Source organism: Lutra lutra, chromosome 1 (assembly GCF_902655055.1).
Source record: "Lutra lutra chromosome 1, mLutLut1.2, whole genome shotgun sequence".
In the NCBI taxonomy this organism is placed as follows: domain Eukaryota; kingdom Metazoa; phylum Chordata; class Mammalia; order Carnivora; family Mustelidae; genus Lutra; species Lutra lutra.
Window position 1 is genome coordinate 209,486,254 of NC_062278.1, and position 15,847 is coordinate 209,502,100.

At 54.9% G+C, this 15,847-nt stretch overlaps 1 protein-coding gene across 1 annotated transcript; it reads left to right on the forward strand.

Moving 5' to 3' along the window:
* The first annotated feature begins 11,712 nt into the window (after positions 1-11,712).
* LRRC25 (leucine rich repeat containing 25) lies at positions 11,713-15,582 on the forward strand. The gene is made up of 3 exons (XM_047697191.1): positions 11,713-11,828; positions 12,430-13,224; positions 15,167-15,582. The coding sequence occupies exons 2-3, from the start codon at positions 12,440-12,442 to the stop codon at positions 15,303-15,305; spliced, it is 924 nt and encodes a 307-aa protein (XP_047553147.1). The 5' UTR covers positions 11,713-11,828; positions 12,430-12,439; the 3' UTR covers positions 15,306-15,582.
* Positions 15,583-15,847: the final 265 nt, after the last annotated feature.

Consider the following 15,847-nt stretch of genomic DNA (forward strand, 5'->3'; position numbering starts at 1 on the left):
GGGGACACGCAGCAGGATACAGCAGATCACGGCTACACGCACACTCCTCAGATAGGACCAGCCCCCCAAATTGTACGCCCAGGAACACAGCCACACACAGTTGCAGCTACACTCTCGGACACCGAACTACATACATAGATCCACACAGCTCCTGGAACAACCGGTGAGAGTTTCATAAAGCAATAGGCAGTCACAGGGGGTACCACCCCGCAGAACTACCCCCACGCAGCTTGAGAGGGAACGCCACACATACAGCTCACCCAGGGACACGTTGTAATATACACAGAGGTATACACAGTGGCTATCAGAACAACAAAACACACAGATCACCACTCACATAGACACACAGCCAGAGAGACACACGGAAACTCAGCTATGCTGCAGCTTCGGACAAGCTGTGGAAAGAGCCCATGCAGCTACTTACTGTCACCCTCGGCCACACGGTCACCCTGGGGAACACAGTCGCAGCCTACCCGGGGCTCCACGCACAGACCTGGGGTCTCCCTGTGCCATGGATGAGTCAGCGTCACACAGTCACATGGCTTGTGGACACTCACACACATGCAACACAAAGACAACCACACGGGGGGGGGGGGTACCTGGGTCACACCCTGGGAGCCACCCTGCTGGGCCCCAGAGTCACACCCTCTGTCAATAGTAGCCGCTGGGTGATTGTCAACTGGGTCATTTCTTGCTGCCATTTCTCAACTTTTGTGTTGGCTGCTGTAAATGGGGCTCATCCCACCTTTAATTGCCCCTCTGCAGGAGTCAGGAATCCATTCCCCCTCCTGGGGCCCTTCTCCCTACAGAGGGTGTGAGATGGGGTGGGGGGTAGACGCAGAGATAAGGGCCCCAGGGCAAGGGTGCTTGGAAGGGGTGGCCTTCTCTGCCCAGACCTGCCTGCAACGAGGATGGGGGAGGCAGACCAGTTGTGATTCCAGGTCTGGATGTTTCTGTGAATACTTGACATGGGTGTTCGTTTTTCCTGTGCCCGACTGCGAGTGTGTGTTTGTGTCTGTGTGTGAACACGCAGTTCCTGTGTGAGTGCACGTGTGCCTCGTTTTGGCTGGGGGTTGGCAGGTACCCAGTGAAAGGTTGCTGTCTGGTCTACTGGCCCTGGCGCTGTGGCCAGTGATTGAGTGTCTTTGGTGCTTGTGGGGGCCCGAGTGACGCCGCCAGCTTAAGTTCACAAGTGTGTGTGCATTGCGTGCGTGTGCCTGTGCTTCCGCGCGTGGGTTGATTGCTAGCTCTTTGGGACCTGCATTGGGTGGTTGTGTGCTAGGGTTTCCTGCGTGGTGCGTGCGTGTGTGTATGTGTGTGTGTGTCTTGGGAGTACCCTCCTCCCATTGCGAGCTGACCCCCTGTTATACCTCCCTTTTAGAGGCCGCACCCCCCAGTGGGGATCCCCACCCGTCAGGCCTTTTGGCGGCCGGGAAGTCGGGAGACGCTGGGGTTCCAGACAGACGGAGAGGAAGGGAAGGGCCAGGCTGGCCCCAGCCCCGCCTCCATCCTGAGGGGCCTCGGCCGGGGTTGGAGGGGGACGCCAGCCCTTCCCACTTCCTGTCCAGCCGGTCGTCCCCTCCCCCAGCTTCCTCTCCCGCAGCACCCCCGCCCCCCACCCCAGAGCCCAGGCCCGGCTTAGAGGAGGGGCCTGTGCTGCGAAGTCGTGGGGGTGCGGCCGGCCGCCCAGCTTCTGTAGGGCCTCCAGCTGGGAGCGTCAGCGCCCCGGAAGCCACGGGTGGACATGGGCGTCAAGGGGACCCTCATCGGAATACCCGCTCCCAGTACCACTCTCCAGTGCCTACTTTCAACGAGACGCAGAGACAGGGTGCCTCACCCAAGTCACACACTGTATTGGTGACAACTGTGACACCCAGGCCTTGCGGACGCTCCTCCTGCCACCCCCTATTTATCTCCCAAAGCTCCGTGGCTCCCCAGGATTCTGTGTCCAGCGTGGGTCCCTCGCCCTCTCTGAGCCACGGTTCCTTGAGTCGTTGAATCCAACCTCCCACAAACATTTATTGAGCGTCTGTTGTATGCAGGGCTCTGGAGACCCAGGCAGGACGCGTTGCTACTGCTTGTGGAGCAGAGATTCTGACGGGGAAGGCTGACCGTCAAAAGCTGGCGAGTCAGTAGGATAATTTCAGGGAGTACCACATGCTAGGCAGAGGGAGGGGTTCCCGGTGGAGAGGACCAAGCAACGGGCGAGTGGGCCCGGATCCCGGAGCAGGGTGGAGGAGAGAGGAGAGAAGGAGGGAGACGGAGGCGCGAGCTGCAAAGGGGGAGGCGCGGCCGGTGGGAGCGACAAGCGCGGTTCTCATGGCAACGGGGACGGTTCTCCAAACAGCCTCGGTGCCGGCGGAAAAGTCCGAGAAGAGCGAGCTCTGGGCCCCACGCGGCGTCAGGGAAGCTGAGCCGCAAGCACACCCAAACAGGGCGCACGCCCAGCAAAAGCCAAACCCACAGAAGAGGCCCCCCGCCCCCGCCCCCATGCGAGGGAGGAGCATGGGAGGGGAGGAAAGTTTTGTTTTGTTTAGTAAGGGGAGGGGTGGATCTGAAAGATCTGAAAGCAAAATGTTCAGACTGCAGTCACAGAGGTGCAAAGGCCCTGAGGTGGGTGCACGGTTAAGGTGTTGGACGCAGAGCGAGGAGGGCAGTGTGGCTGGAGCAGGGGGAAGGGGGAGCCGGATCACTCCCGAGGGGACGGGTTGAGAGTTGTTCCAAGAGCAATAGGGAGCCACGGGAAGGTGTGTAGCCATGAGGGGCTGGATAGGCAACAGGATTTTTCGGAAGCTCCGTGGGCCTCCTAGGTAGACTGGAGTGTCATGGAGGAGGCAGGAGGTTGCCCCGGTAAGAGGCCCAGGCAGACCGGCGCTCTGGGCCATGGCAGGCCCGGGAATTGATTAAAGGGCCCGGGTGGGGACCGCAAGCAGAAAAGGCTAAGCGTCTAGGATGGATCCCAGACCGGCCATCTCTCCACCAGCTCCCGATCGCCCCCGTGTGGCTGCGCGGGCACTGCAGCCTTGAGCCGATTCTCTCTGCCTCTTGGGATTACCACCAGGCTGGGGGCTGTTCCTAGGGGGAGCCTGAAGCTGGCTGTGCTTGTAGGGCTGGAGGGTTGCCTGGAGGGGAGGCTGTCCCTCCCCACTTCGTTCCAGTCCTTCCCACCTCACGGTCTTTGCCCTACCTGTTCCTGCTGCCTGGAGGGCAGTTTGGCTCCAGGCTTGGCCTATTCTAGTTCCTTCTCCGCCCCCCCATCCTCTCCCTCCTTCCCCTCTTTCTCCTCCCCTCCCTTCTTCTTGCCTTCCTTGGGCATCTCCCCTAGATCACGGACTCTGCACTGGCCTTGGTTGGATTTGTCACTGTTACGATAAAATGATGCATCTGATAATCTGAGGGCAGCCTCCGCCTCCCACTGGATTTGTCCTCCCTACGGACCCAGCTCTTGCGGCCGGTGAATATGTTGCAGGAGTCGCTCGGAAGTCGGCTTTGGGTTTTCCTAATGATGGCTATTCTTCTCCACTGGAGATGGAAGCAGCGCCCCCCACCTCCCTTCTCATTAAAGTGGCAGGCGTGGGGAGGGGCCGGGATCCGGAGGGCGGCTCCTGCAGCCCCGCCCCGGCCCTGCGTGGGAGGCGGGCCACAGCTGGGAGCAGGGTCTGGGCCCTGAGATGTTTCCTCGCAGAAGCTGTAATTACGGGTAATTTTCTAACTGCAACACAAAAATTAAAACCCAAACAACACCGGGAAGGGAGAAGCCGCAGCAGCCGGTGAGCGCTAGAGCAGGGGTGGGAGTTCCCGCCCTGGCGGGAGGACTAAGGCCCCCACTCCAGGAATGCTGGGGTAATGGGAGGCAAAGGCTCCCTCAGATAGGGTAGGATACTAGAAGAGGCAGCAACCCCCTGGAGTTTCAGATTCCTGTATTCCCAAGACGGATTAACCAGAGGCAGAAGTCCTCCGATGGAGGATGAGCCTGGGTTTGAATCCTGGCTGTGCAGGTCCGCTTGTGAGTCTCTGAGCAGGGGAGGACTGAACTCTCAAGTATGCAGAGCTGGGAGGAACCCAAGCGAGAGAAGGGACCCAGCAGGACTGGGAGGAGGAGCCCCAACCAAACCCACAGCGCCAGCCCCTGCCCCAACACCTGTGTCCATCCTCCACAAGGCTTAGCCTGAGCCAATAAGCTGCCCTGCTTCCAGTACTTTCTGTGGGCTCTGGCGCCCACAAATTAAGTCCCTGCCTCTTTTTCCTGCACTTGAATTCCAGAGCCAAAGCAATCATTAGAAACTGGTGTGCTCAGCCCGGGATCAGAGCATCCCTGGGAAATCCATCCTGCAGCCTCATTGGAGAGGCAGCCTATCTTCTCCCCGTGCTATAGAATGGGGAAACTGAGCCCTGAGAGGTACTGAGGGAGTCACATGGGTGACCCAGAGGCAGCACTTCACCCACTGTCATGCCTGCCCTGCCCTGTCTGCGTCTGGGAAATTGGAGGCATTTTGTGGAAACCTCAGGCCTGGGGGGAAGGAGGAGGGAAGAGAGGAATGAAGGAGGAGAGAGCCTGTGGCAGCTACAGAGGAAGTTCTGCAGATAAAACTGAGGCTCAGCATGGGGAAGCAACTTGCCTGAAGACACACAGCAGAGTGGAGGACCAGGTCCCACGTTGGGGTGTGCTAGCAGCATCCCTCCCTTACCTCCCCTCTCCAGAGCTCCAGTCTCTTCTTGTGGCAGAGGAAAGAGTTTCCATGGCATCTTAAGGTCCCACTCTCTTTCTGGGAGGTAAAGGGGAGGGGTCTTTCCTTCTCCATTTAGGAGTCCCTCAGCTTAATACAACATTGGGGAAGGGATGCTTGCTAAGCACTAGAAATTGGGTATTTTTTGTCCATGATCCTGTTGTATGCATCCAGTTCAACCCCACCCCAGGGCCTTTGCATGGCTGTTCTCCCTGCCTGGGACACCTTTCCTCCAGCCCTTCCCCATGGCCTGCTTCTCTTCCTCCTACAGGCCTCAGCTCCAGCAATGTCTTCTCAGAGAGGCCCTCCAACCTGGGTCACATTGGATTTTCCTGAAAATGTTGATTTGCACATTGATTTCGTATGTCACCAGTAATCCATGAGGTCCATGAGGGCAGGGAATTTGAATGTTTTGTTCAGTGCTTAGAGCAATGCTTGGCACACAGCAGGAGCTCAATAAACACCTGTTGCTAAACAAATGAATTAAAAATTACCACTGTCCCCTCTGTGCTGGGATCTGAGGCCACCAGTGTCCCCAGGGGTCTCAGCCTGATTGTGACACAACTGTCATTACCATCCTCCCATCATTACTGTCCTTCCTATAGCCAGAGCGGAATCCGGAGGTCCAAAGGGCCAGGGACCAATTTTCTGTCTCTGCCAAGGCCACTGGCACCTGCAGTCCTGAGTATGGCCACACGAGGGCAGCAGAGACTCACAGCACCTGCTCCTAGGGGCAGGACTCGCCCTGGTACCCCTTCAGAATAGCTCTTGAGACCTCAAGTTTCAGGCTTGGAATGTTGTCAGCTTCTCTTGACCTTGTCCATGCCCCCAAGTTGGCTTCCAAATACATACTTACATTTATACATGTTGAATTATTTCATAGCAAAAAAGGAGAAAAATACAGAAAAAACCCACCCAGTTCCCCTACCACCTTAAGAAACTTCCCGTTTTGAACTCTGACCTGCATATATTTTGTCCCCCCTCCTTTTCTTTCTGCATTTCCCCCCCTCTGGCAGTCTTCTTTGATTAACCTTTTCAAAACTGTGAACCACCCCGTCTTGCTCTCCAAATCCCCCCCACACCCTCTTTAACTTTTTCTCCATGGAGCTATTACTTCTTAACTGCTTTTAAATTTGAAAATTTACGGCTCATGGTGCCCTCCCCAGTGGAACAGGTCACAAGTTTTGCTGCATTCAGTAGGCGCTCAGTAAATATTTGAGGAAGGAAAGAAATCTTACCAAAAATAAACAAATAAAGCCTAACAAATAAAGTACCTTCTTAGGCCACAGCTGCAGAGAATCGCTATCATGAAGTCAAATCCAAATCCATGTCTTTGGGAGTGACATGGAGATTCATTGGGTGCCTTGAAATAGTTCTGCAGCTGCCCCCCCCACCCCCAAGGTAGATGCAGACAAATGCATCTTGTGTTTGAGCAGAGTGTAGCCTCATGGTCAGCCACACAGATTCCGGGCTGACCTTCAGTTGCTGTCGAGCTTTGGGCAAGCTACTCAAACAGGCCATGCCTCAATTTCCCTGTCTGTAAAATGGGGGAAGGGTCTTATCAGTTCCAATGAACTGGTAATGACCGTTCTATCTCAAGTGGTTATCCTGAAGATTACGTCTCTCTTTTTTTAAGTTTATTTTTTATTTATTTTGAATAATTGCTACATCCAACGTGGGGCTCGAACTCATGACCCCGAGATCAAGAGTTACATGCTCTGGGCGCCTGGGTAGCTCAGTCAGTTGATTATGCCCTCCGCTCTTCATTTTGGCTCAGTTCATGATTTCAGGGTCCTGGGGATGGAGCTCCGCGTTGCGTTCTGTGCTCAGAGGGAAGTGTGCATCAGGATTCTCTTTCCCTCTGCTCCTCCCGGGGCAACAAAGCAGGAGCTCTCTCACTCTCTCTAAAATGAATGGATAAATCTTAAAAAAAAAAAAAAAAAAAAAAAAAAAAAAAAAGGAAAGTTGAGTGCTGTACCCACTGAGCCAGCCAGGTGTCCCAATCACTCTACCTGTCTTAATTTGAGGTCCCTGAGAAGTAGGCCCTAAAAACAGAATCGGGGAGCTTAACTGTTTGGGGAGGTCATTCCCCGCAGCCCCTGTCGGGGCGCGAGGAGAGAGAGGGAACCCTGCAGGGGGCGCCAACCAGCACTCCCAGGGACCGGGTTCCCAGGGGGCCCTCCGAGCCAGAGCCCGCCTCGGTGAGGTCCTACCGGAGGTGGTGAGGAGCTGAGGCATTTCTAATCAGCTCGCCTTCCGTCCTGCGGTCGAGGGCTGTCCCCAGGAGAGCCCTGCGGGCCAGCAGCGTGGCCTCCCCCCGCCGGAGCAGCCCTCGGCTAAGCAGCGAGCAGTGGACGGTGCTGGCTGACCCTGACCGCAGTTGCCTCGGTGCCACGTTTTGTTTGCCGTCCCCGCCCCCCCACCCCAGCCTGCCCCGACTCTTTCTGCATCGTTAAAAATCCAGCTTTAACTTTCTAAATTTGATGTTGGTGCATCGATGGGCCCTCATGTACCCCTCCCCCTCTTCCATGAGACACTCAGCCTGCGTCTTAAGTCCCACATGTCCCCGGTGCCAGGCGTTCACATCTGCTACTCCGCCCTTCACAGCCGCCCCACGGGGTGGTTTTCACTGTCCGGCTTTTACGGAGGAGGAAGCGGAGGCGGAGAGAGATGAAGGCACTGGTCCTGGGTCATGCATCGGTGAAGTGGCCAAGCCGACCTTAGGCAGTGTTTGCACCCCTGATCTGCAGTCGCCAAGTCGGCCCACAGTCCAGGTTTGCCCCTAAGTCAGCTCTGCGGCCCCAGCTGAGCCCTGGGTTGTCACACCTGCCCCTGGACCTGATCTGCTGGCTCCAGAGCCTCTGAGACACCTTAAGATCCCTAGGCCTCTAGGCGGCCACCGCTGCTGGGCTGGGTGGCCCGGCACCCTGCCCTCCACCCTCCCCCAGGTGAGATGGGCCCCTAAGGGCAGCCAGACCCCCAGGGGTGCTGGGGAAGGATGTCTGGCATTCAAAGGCTGCACTTTGAACACGTGGGGAATGGAAATGGCAGGACAGCGGCCCCAGAGCTCCAGAGAAGGGGACAAGTGTGAGAGTCCAGGACCTGGATGGGAGGTGGATAGTGGGGGAGGGCAAACCCTTGATCCCACTTCAGCAGCCCAGTCTCCGGCATACTGGGGGTAGGGCCCAGGCTGAGGCCTCACCCAGCACAGGTAGGTACATGGGTGTCAGAGGGTGTGGGGCAGATATGGCTAAATTGAAGGGGGCATGGATTGGTGGCCCTAGATGTGGGTTATCCCCAGAAACTCTGTCTTTGTGGGAGGTCTCTGTGTTTTCCTGGCTATTTTGGGGGGTCTCTGAAGATCTCTAAAATCTCTGAGTACCTGGTGTCTTGGGGATTCTGAGCTGTTCTAGGTATCTCTGGGGATTTCTGAAGGTCTCTAGGGGTTCCTAAGGACCCCTGGAAGTCTCCATGCTGAGAGACTGGCCCTTCCTGGCCCTCAGGCTTTGTTTCAGACGGAGGCTCAGGGCATGTCAGGCGGGGAGGAGGCGGAGTATGGAGATGTGCCCTCTGGAAGCTTCTGGTCCCCCTCAGGCAGTGGAGCCTATAGCTGCCGTGCTTCCCATAGCCTGGCCATGACCTGCTAGGGCAGCAGCAAAAGGACCCAGGCCCCAGGCTCATCAGACGGCTGGCATGCTCCAGAACCCAGGACCACCCTACATGCCAGGAATTCCGAGACCCCCAAATCCCAGGACCTAGGCCTCCCGAACTTCAGACCCCTCTAAGTGTTCTAGACTCCAGGTCCCACAGGTCCCCCTCACCCACCTCCAGAACCCACTATCGCAGGCCCCAAGCCTGCCTCCCTCCGCCACCCCACAGAACCCCTGTGCCCGGCACTTCCTCATTTCCTCATTTCTTCCTCTTCTAAGAGGCCTTAGTGCTGGTTGCGGCCTACTCCACCCAGGGTGTGGGATGTGGGGGACATCCACCCACACCCAGGCCTGAGGTGGACTGCTGCCCCTCTGTCCCTCTTATCCCAAAAGCCCGAGTGTCTTTATGTGTGCTTGTTGGCTGAGTTCAGTGCTGTAATTAAAAAACATAGGGGGTGATGTTCTCCCTGCCATCTGCCTGCTGCTAAGAGGGAAGCATGAATATTCCTTTTTCCGGTTTCATCCAAGGTTTCTTTAGCCAATTGAAATCTAGGAGTTTATTTTTTGCCCCCCCCCCTTTTTTTAAGATTTTATTTATTTGAGGGCACCTGGGTGGCTCAGTGGATTAAAGCCTCTGCCTTCAGCTCAGGTCATGATCCCAGGGTCCTCGGATCGAGCCCCAATTTGGGCTCTCTGCTCGGCAGGGAGCCTGTTTCCCTTCCTCTCTCTCTGCCTGCCTCTCTGCCTACCTGTGATCTCTCTCTGTCAAATAAATAAATAAAATCTTAAAAAAAAATATTTTATTTATTTGAGATAGAGGAAGAGCCCAGAGGGAGAGTGAAAGGGAGAAACAGATCGACTGGGGCTCCATCCCAGGACCCTGGGATCATGACCTGAGTTGAGGGGAGATGGTTAACCAACTGAGACACCCAGGCGTCCCTAAATAAATAAAATCTTAAAAAAATAAATAAATAAAAAAGAATTACCACCTTCCCAGCTTGCTTCTCACTTTTATTTTCCTCTTCATGGCTTCTTCTACCTGTCCCCTATTTTCCTGGTAGATCCTGCACGTCGCTGGTCTCTCCAACAGCTACAAAAAGCTCACGAGGACAAGGCTTTTTGTCTGTTTTGTTCAGACAAAAACTGTGTGCCTGGCACACAGTAGGTGCTTCATAAAGGTTTGTGGAAAAAGATGAATGAGTCTTTCCTTATCAGTTCATAGAGCACTATCATTTTGTTTTTATGACTCTGAGACACGCCCCCCCCCCATGGATGAGCCGTTTTTCACCTACCCAACCCCTTAGGTTGCTTCCTCCCCCATCCCACCCCCCATAACAACAATGTTACAGTGAATCATCTCTTAGCTGTGCTTTTTGCCTTCCCTCTTTTTAAATGGTGCAAAAGACACTTAACATAAAATTTACCATTTTAGCCATGTTATAGTGAACAATCCAGTGTTTTGCAAGTACCACCAACATCTAGTTCCAGAACATTTCTATTGTCCCAACTGGAAACCCCGTCCCCAGGAGCAGACCCCCCCCCCACCCCGGTTCTTCTCCAGCCCCGGCAACCACTAGTCACGCTTTCTGTCCTCATGGATTTGCCTGTTCTGGACGTTTCCTATCAATGGAGTCACAGGCTATGTGGTCTTTTGTGTCTGGCTTCTCTTGCTCAGTGTTGTTTTCAAAATTCATCCATGATGTAGCGCGTGTAAGGGCTTTGTCCCTTTCTATGGCTGAGTAACATTACACTGTACGTCCATTCACTGCTGCCTTTGTCGCTTTGTTAACATCAAGTTATTCAGGAGTGTCCCAGAACTGGGCTGCTGGGTCAGCAGACACAAGTATTTGTAACTCTGGTGGCCTGTGTCATTGTGTCTTCCACTGGGACAGGGCCCCAGATGCTCCTGCAGCAGGGCACGGGGCTGCCACTGTCCCCACAGCCCCTCCAGCACCAAACATTATCATGCTTTTGAAGTTTTACCAATCTAAAGGGGAAAAACACACACAGTACCCCAGAGTAGTGCTTTGTAATTTTTCTGTGTGAGTGTGTACCTTTGGGTGTGTTGGATCAAAGATTTGCAACTTTCTATAAAGTCTCAGTTCAAAACCTTTGGTGAATTCCTCTGAGCTCGAAGATGTAGAGGGGCAGAGTTTGAGGAGAGGGGAAATCGTGGGGGAGTGGACTTCCGCTTCCCACAGTCAGGGAGAAGGCTCTAGCATTTATCCCATTTTACAGATGTGGAAACTGAGGCACAGAGTGGTTCAGGTTGCATTGTGAGCCAGGGTCCGGAATGGATTTGAACCTGGTGGGTCTGATGCCAGGACCCCGGTGAGGCTGAGACCCTCGCCAGGCCCTTAATCTCCTCCTTAATCTACTTTTGTTACTGCCCCTTAGGTCTGATTCAGGCCCCCCTCCTCCTCTGGGACTCTGGCTTCCTCCCCAGGTTCCCCATCTCTAGACACCAGGCTCACTCCAGAGGAATCTTACAACACAGTACCCCTCCACTGCTCACACATCTTCCTTGGCTCCCCATGGCCCTGGAAATAACATCCCAGTCTTCAGCCTGGCTTCTGAGGCCAGCATTGCCCACCCCCTGCCCACACCACCATCTCCTTCTCTTAGCCCCGCCACTCCAGCCGCTCCACTCCTAAACACACAGTTCCAGGGGCCTGCTCTCTCAAGCTGTGGGGGCTTTGCTCCTGTTGTACTTCTGCCTGGAAACTTCCTTGCATTTGTTTCTGTCAGCTACCGTGTGACTCATCCTCCAAGCCCCAGACTCAACCGTATCCCCCAGGGCACCCTCCTCACAGCCCCCTCCAGCATGGAGGCATCCATGTACCAGGAGCTCTGAGTCTGTGGGGGAGGCTAGCAGCTTGGAGAGTCAAAGGCAGGTTTTAGGAATCCTCAGCAAAACCCCACTCATGTGTTGAAGCCCCAATTCTAATGCTTCCTCCTCCAGGAAGCCTTCCAGGACTCTGTCCCTCTCTCGGACCTGATTGACTCCACTGGACAGGGTGTGTCTGGTCTGTGTCTAGCTCTGTCTGCTCCGAGGATCGGGTGCTCCCGCAGAACCTGGCGTACAGAGGCCTTTTGGAAGTCCAGCCTGGGTGATTGTAGAATGAACACAGAATGCACGGGCTGGGCGTCAACTGAGCTGACACCAGGAAGCGAGTTGATGAGGTAGCAGTCGGTTGGTTGGGGTATTAATGGGGGACATTTAGTCACTGGGTTCCAGCAAAAGAGAAGCAGGTCGCCCCTCCCCCTCCCGTGAGAATCCTGGGCCTCAGGCCTTGCAGGGGGGCGGGTCTCAGTGTCTTCATTCTTCCCCTCAGCATTGCACCCGGACACCAGTTCCTCTTCCCTGAGTCGCTGGGTGCAGATCCTGAGGAGAACCCCAGACCACAGCGGATCCGCGGAGGGTGCAGACCACTCTGCCCCACGTCCAGGTGAGCCACCACGCAGCCCCTCCCGCCCCAGATCCTTCCAGCACCGCCGAGGCAAGAGCGTGGCAGTGGGACCAGAAGGGACGCGCTAGAACTTGGGTCCGGGAAGGGACCTCAAGCCAGACTGGAGGGGCTTCCTTACGGCAGCCCCGTCCAACCCCAGCCCGAGACTCCCAGAACCACGCAGTTCTGCGAGAAACAATTAGCGCGGCCCCCTGCAGGCCGTTTCCGGGGCAACCTCTTATTTTGCATACGGTCCCGTCTTGGCCAATGAGGGCGCCTGAAATATTCGTGATGGGGGGTGGGGGGGGAAGGGGAGACTTAACCAGAAGGGACTCCATTGGGAGAAGGGGAGGGGCTGACTGGGCCGGGTTTTCCTGCTTTCCAGCACCATCAGGCACCGGGATTACGTACCCATTCCCCGGAGGGGGCGACTGAGGCCAGAGGCCAGAGCCGACGAGTGGGGCGCCAAGCGAGGGCCCCTCGTTTTACCATTTCAGAAGCAGCCTGGGCCACTCTGAGATGATAATAATAACAAAACACAGGCAGTGAGGGTGAGGTGACCACAGGCTAAGGTCCGGGCCTGGATTCTGGTGTCTCTGCCTAGGTTGCTTGAATGGGGGGCTCCCTGGCGTGGATGCTGTTGTTGCCACTGCTGCTGCAGGATCCAGGCAGCCAAGCATTTTCCTGCAACGTGTCATCTGGAAACATGGACTGGAACACAGAGTTCAAAGACACATGCCTGAATTTCAGTGACCAAGGCCTCAGACTGCCCCAGAACCAGTCTCTGCAGGCCAGGAGCCTGCTCCACCTTATCCTGTCTGGGAATGGTCTTCGAGAGCTACCACCGCTCTTCTTTAAACTGCTGGGAAACCTGAGTGTCCTGGATGTGACGAACAACCCACTGGACCGTGTGGATGGGGAGCTGGCCCTGCGCTGTACGCTTGACCTGAAGGCTGACTGCAGCTGTGTCCTAGAATCCTGGCACCAGATCCGACAGGACAACTGCTCTGGCTGGCTACCTCTCCAGTGCCGGGACACAGCTACTGGTGGCTGGCACAATGTCTCTTCCTTCCTGGAGGCTGGCTGCCCCCCTGGCCTGTCCTTACGGGTCATCGGGGCACTGGTGGCCAGTGGAAGTCTGCTCCTGGGGCTCACCATTGCTGGCCTAGTGCTGGCCTGGAGACTCTGGGGCCACGGGAGGATCAGTAAACGGGACGTGAACAAAACAAGGGCTGCTCAGGATGGTTCTCGGTCTGGCTCTGGCAAGCAGCCGAGATACAGTAGCCGGGGCCTCAACCCTAAGCCCCCAGCAGCTGCCGTGCCCAGACCCTGCACCCCCGACTATGAGAATGTGTTCGTGGGCCAGCCAGCTGCCGGGCACCAGTGGGCCGAACATGGGTGAGTGATTCAGATCTGTCTGTAAGACTCTGGAACCAGATGGCCAGGGTTCAAATCCTGGTGCCACCTCTTGTAAGCTGTGTGATCTTGGGCCAGTCGATTTACCTCAGGGCCTCCGTTTTCTCATCTGTAAAATGGGGATAATAACAGCCCCCACCTAATAGAGTTGGGATAAGAATTAAGCGAGTTCCTGTATATGAGACAAGTTTCCTCCTTCGTGACCTGCAAACTTGAGTTTCTGGTGGCCAAGGATGGGGAGAGAGGAAGCAAGTGTTCTAGGGAGAGTAGGGGCTTTGCAGAAGTAGTCGGTGGCCTGGGCTCAGATCCTGTGTGACCGAGGGCTATCTCTGAGCCTCTCTTTCAGTCTCTGTAAAATGGGGACAGCTCCCCTTTCCACATATCCCTTTGACACTTGAGAGGCTCAGAAAGCTGTGTCCTTCTCTCCCCCACAAAGCCCTGATACCTCTAGACTTGGCTGGACTTAGATGTTTCCAGGTTGGGTGAGGGAATGAAAGGGATTGCTGCAGGAGGCATCCCCCACAGGGGTGAAGGCCTGGAGGTGGGAGAGAATGGAGACTTTTCTGTGAATCAGTTTGAGAAGGCAAGACCTGAGAGCTGAGGCTAGAGAGGTCTGGGAGAATCCAGGCAGGAATGGAACAGAGTCATGGATGGGTGTGGGTAGGGGAATCCACAAAGTGGGGAGGCTGGTGGGAAGCTGTGGGTAAGAAATGAGAGAATATGCAAAGCAGATACAAATAGGGCTCAAAGGCAGAAGTGGCCTGTAGGAGGGAGTTGAATACACTCATCTCCCTAAGGGGTCTTGGGCTGTGATGCTCACTTCTGCCTCAATGTCACCAAAGCCTCAGGATCAGTCTCCACCAAAGGCATTGTTTAGAACAGGATCTGTCATTCTCACCCTACTTGTACCAATGGAGGCTGTGGGAGGCAGGGGAGTGACTGGTCCAAATTCATAGTAAATGTGAGATAAGTGTGAGTCTGATTTCTACTCTTGTCTTATCTGTGAACAAGGTTTTATGTGTTTGAGCTGTTTTTTTTTTTTCTTAAAACATGAGTAGCTGATGGATACCACCTGCCCAACAGAGAGTAGAGTTAGAATGTTCTAGAAGCAGGAGGTTTTTTTTGGGGTGGGGAGAGGAGTTAAGAGGATGTTCTTCTCTACCATACACAGTGAGACATCACTAAGAAGCTATCTCCTCTTAGATGAATTCTATGGATTCAGAAACTAAGACTCCAATTTTTTTTTTAAGATTTTATTTATTTATTTGACAGAGAGATCACAAGTAGGCAGAGAGGCAGGCAGAGAGAGAGAGAGGGAAGCAGGCTCCCTGCTGAGCAGAGAGCCCGATGCAGGACTCGATCCCAGGACCCTGAGATCATGACCTGGGCCGAAGGCAGCGGCTTAACCCACTGAGCCACCCAGGCGCCCTCCAATTTGTTTTTCTATTGAGGTCACAAAGTCTCTTGTTTTAGAGAATCTAATGAAAACAACTCCCAGCTGAAAGGGCACTGGTTTGGCCCTAGCCACTGTGTCCATGTGTCTGGTGAGACCAGAGCTTCTGATTTTTGAAAAGGAAACTGAAAAATTAGAGTTAAGATTAAAAAAAAAAATAAGTCTAGACTTTAATGTAAAAAGTGAGCAACTATCTCAACTTTAAGGAAGGAAACAATTCAACCATGGGCCTGAGGTCCTCGGACCAGAGCATTACAATGCTAAATCCATGGAATCTTCCCTGAATCCCTGGACCCCACCTCTTTTCCTCAGACAAAGTTGGGAGACCGGGAGAATACTGCCGTGTGCCTCAGTTTCCTCCTATGTAAATACTAGGAGGGGACTCAGGCGCCCAGAGCTTTCTTTGCCTCTCAAAGCTGACGTGCCTACCCCCTGAGAGCCCCCTCTCCTCCTGTCTATCCATCTCCCCAGGGCTCACCCATCAGAGGACAGCGACTTCTACATGAACTACGAGGGCCCCGACCATGCCTCCCAGCCTGTCTACTGCAACCTTCAGTCATTGCGCAAGACCCCGCTGGATGAGGAGGAGTATGTGATCCCTGGGCGCTGAGCCTCTGATGCCCTGAACTCCAGCCTGCTGCCTTCTATGTGACTTCAGGCATTCTGACTCTTCCCTGGCCTCAGTCTTCCCACCTGAGGAATGGGGACAGGGAAGGACCGTCGCTGAGGCCGCAGGGAGGTTCTTCAGCTCCCTCTCTAGCCCCTGCTCTGCTTCTCAGCTCCCTAAGCTGCTGGAAGGGGAAGAGAAGAGGCTCCGGTATGGCAACAGGAGGGTCAGTTCATGAACTCTGTCATCACCCTTAGTGTGCAGACCAAGCTTAATAAATGCTGTAGGGCTCACAAAGCTGCTGGCTCAGGGCAAGTGGGTTCTTTGAGGTGGGGATTCCCTAAGCTCCCCAAACCAGATTCTCTGAGAGATTCCCGAATTGTTCCCCACTCTTGGTCCGTCCCCTCTGTCCCTTTCAGGCCCTGTTCCCAGCCACTTGGTACCCCGGCTCAGCTCCCAGGGCAGCCCACACCAGCCCCAAGGGATCATTATAACTTATGAATGGGACTGTGCCCCTTCCCTGCTCACACACCCTCCGTGGCTCC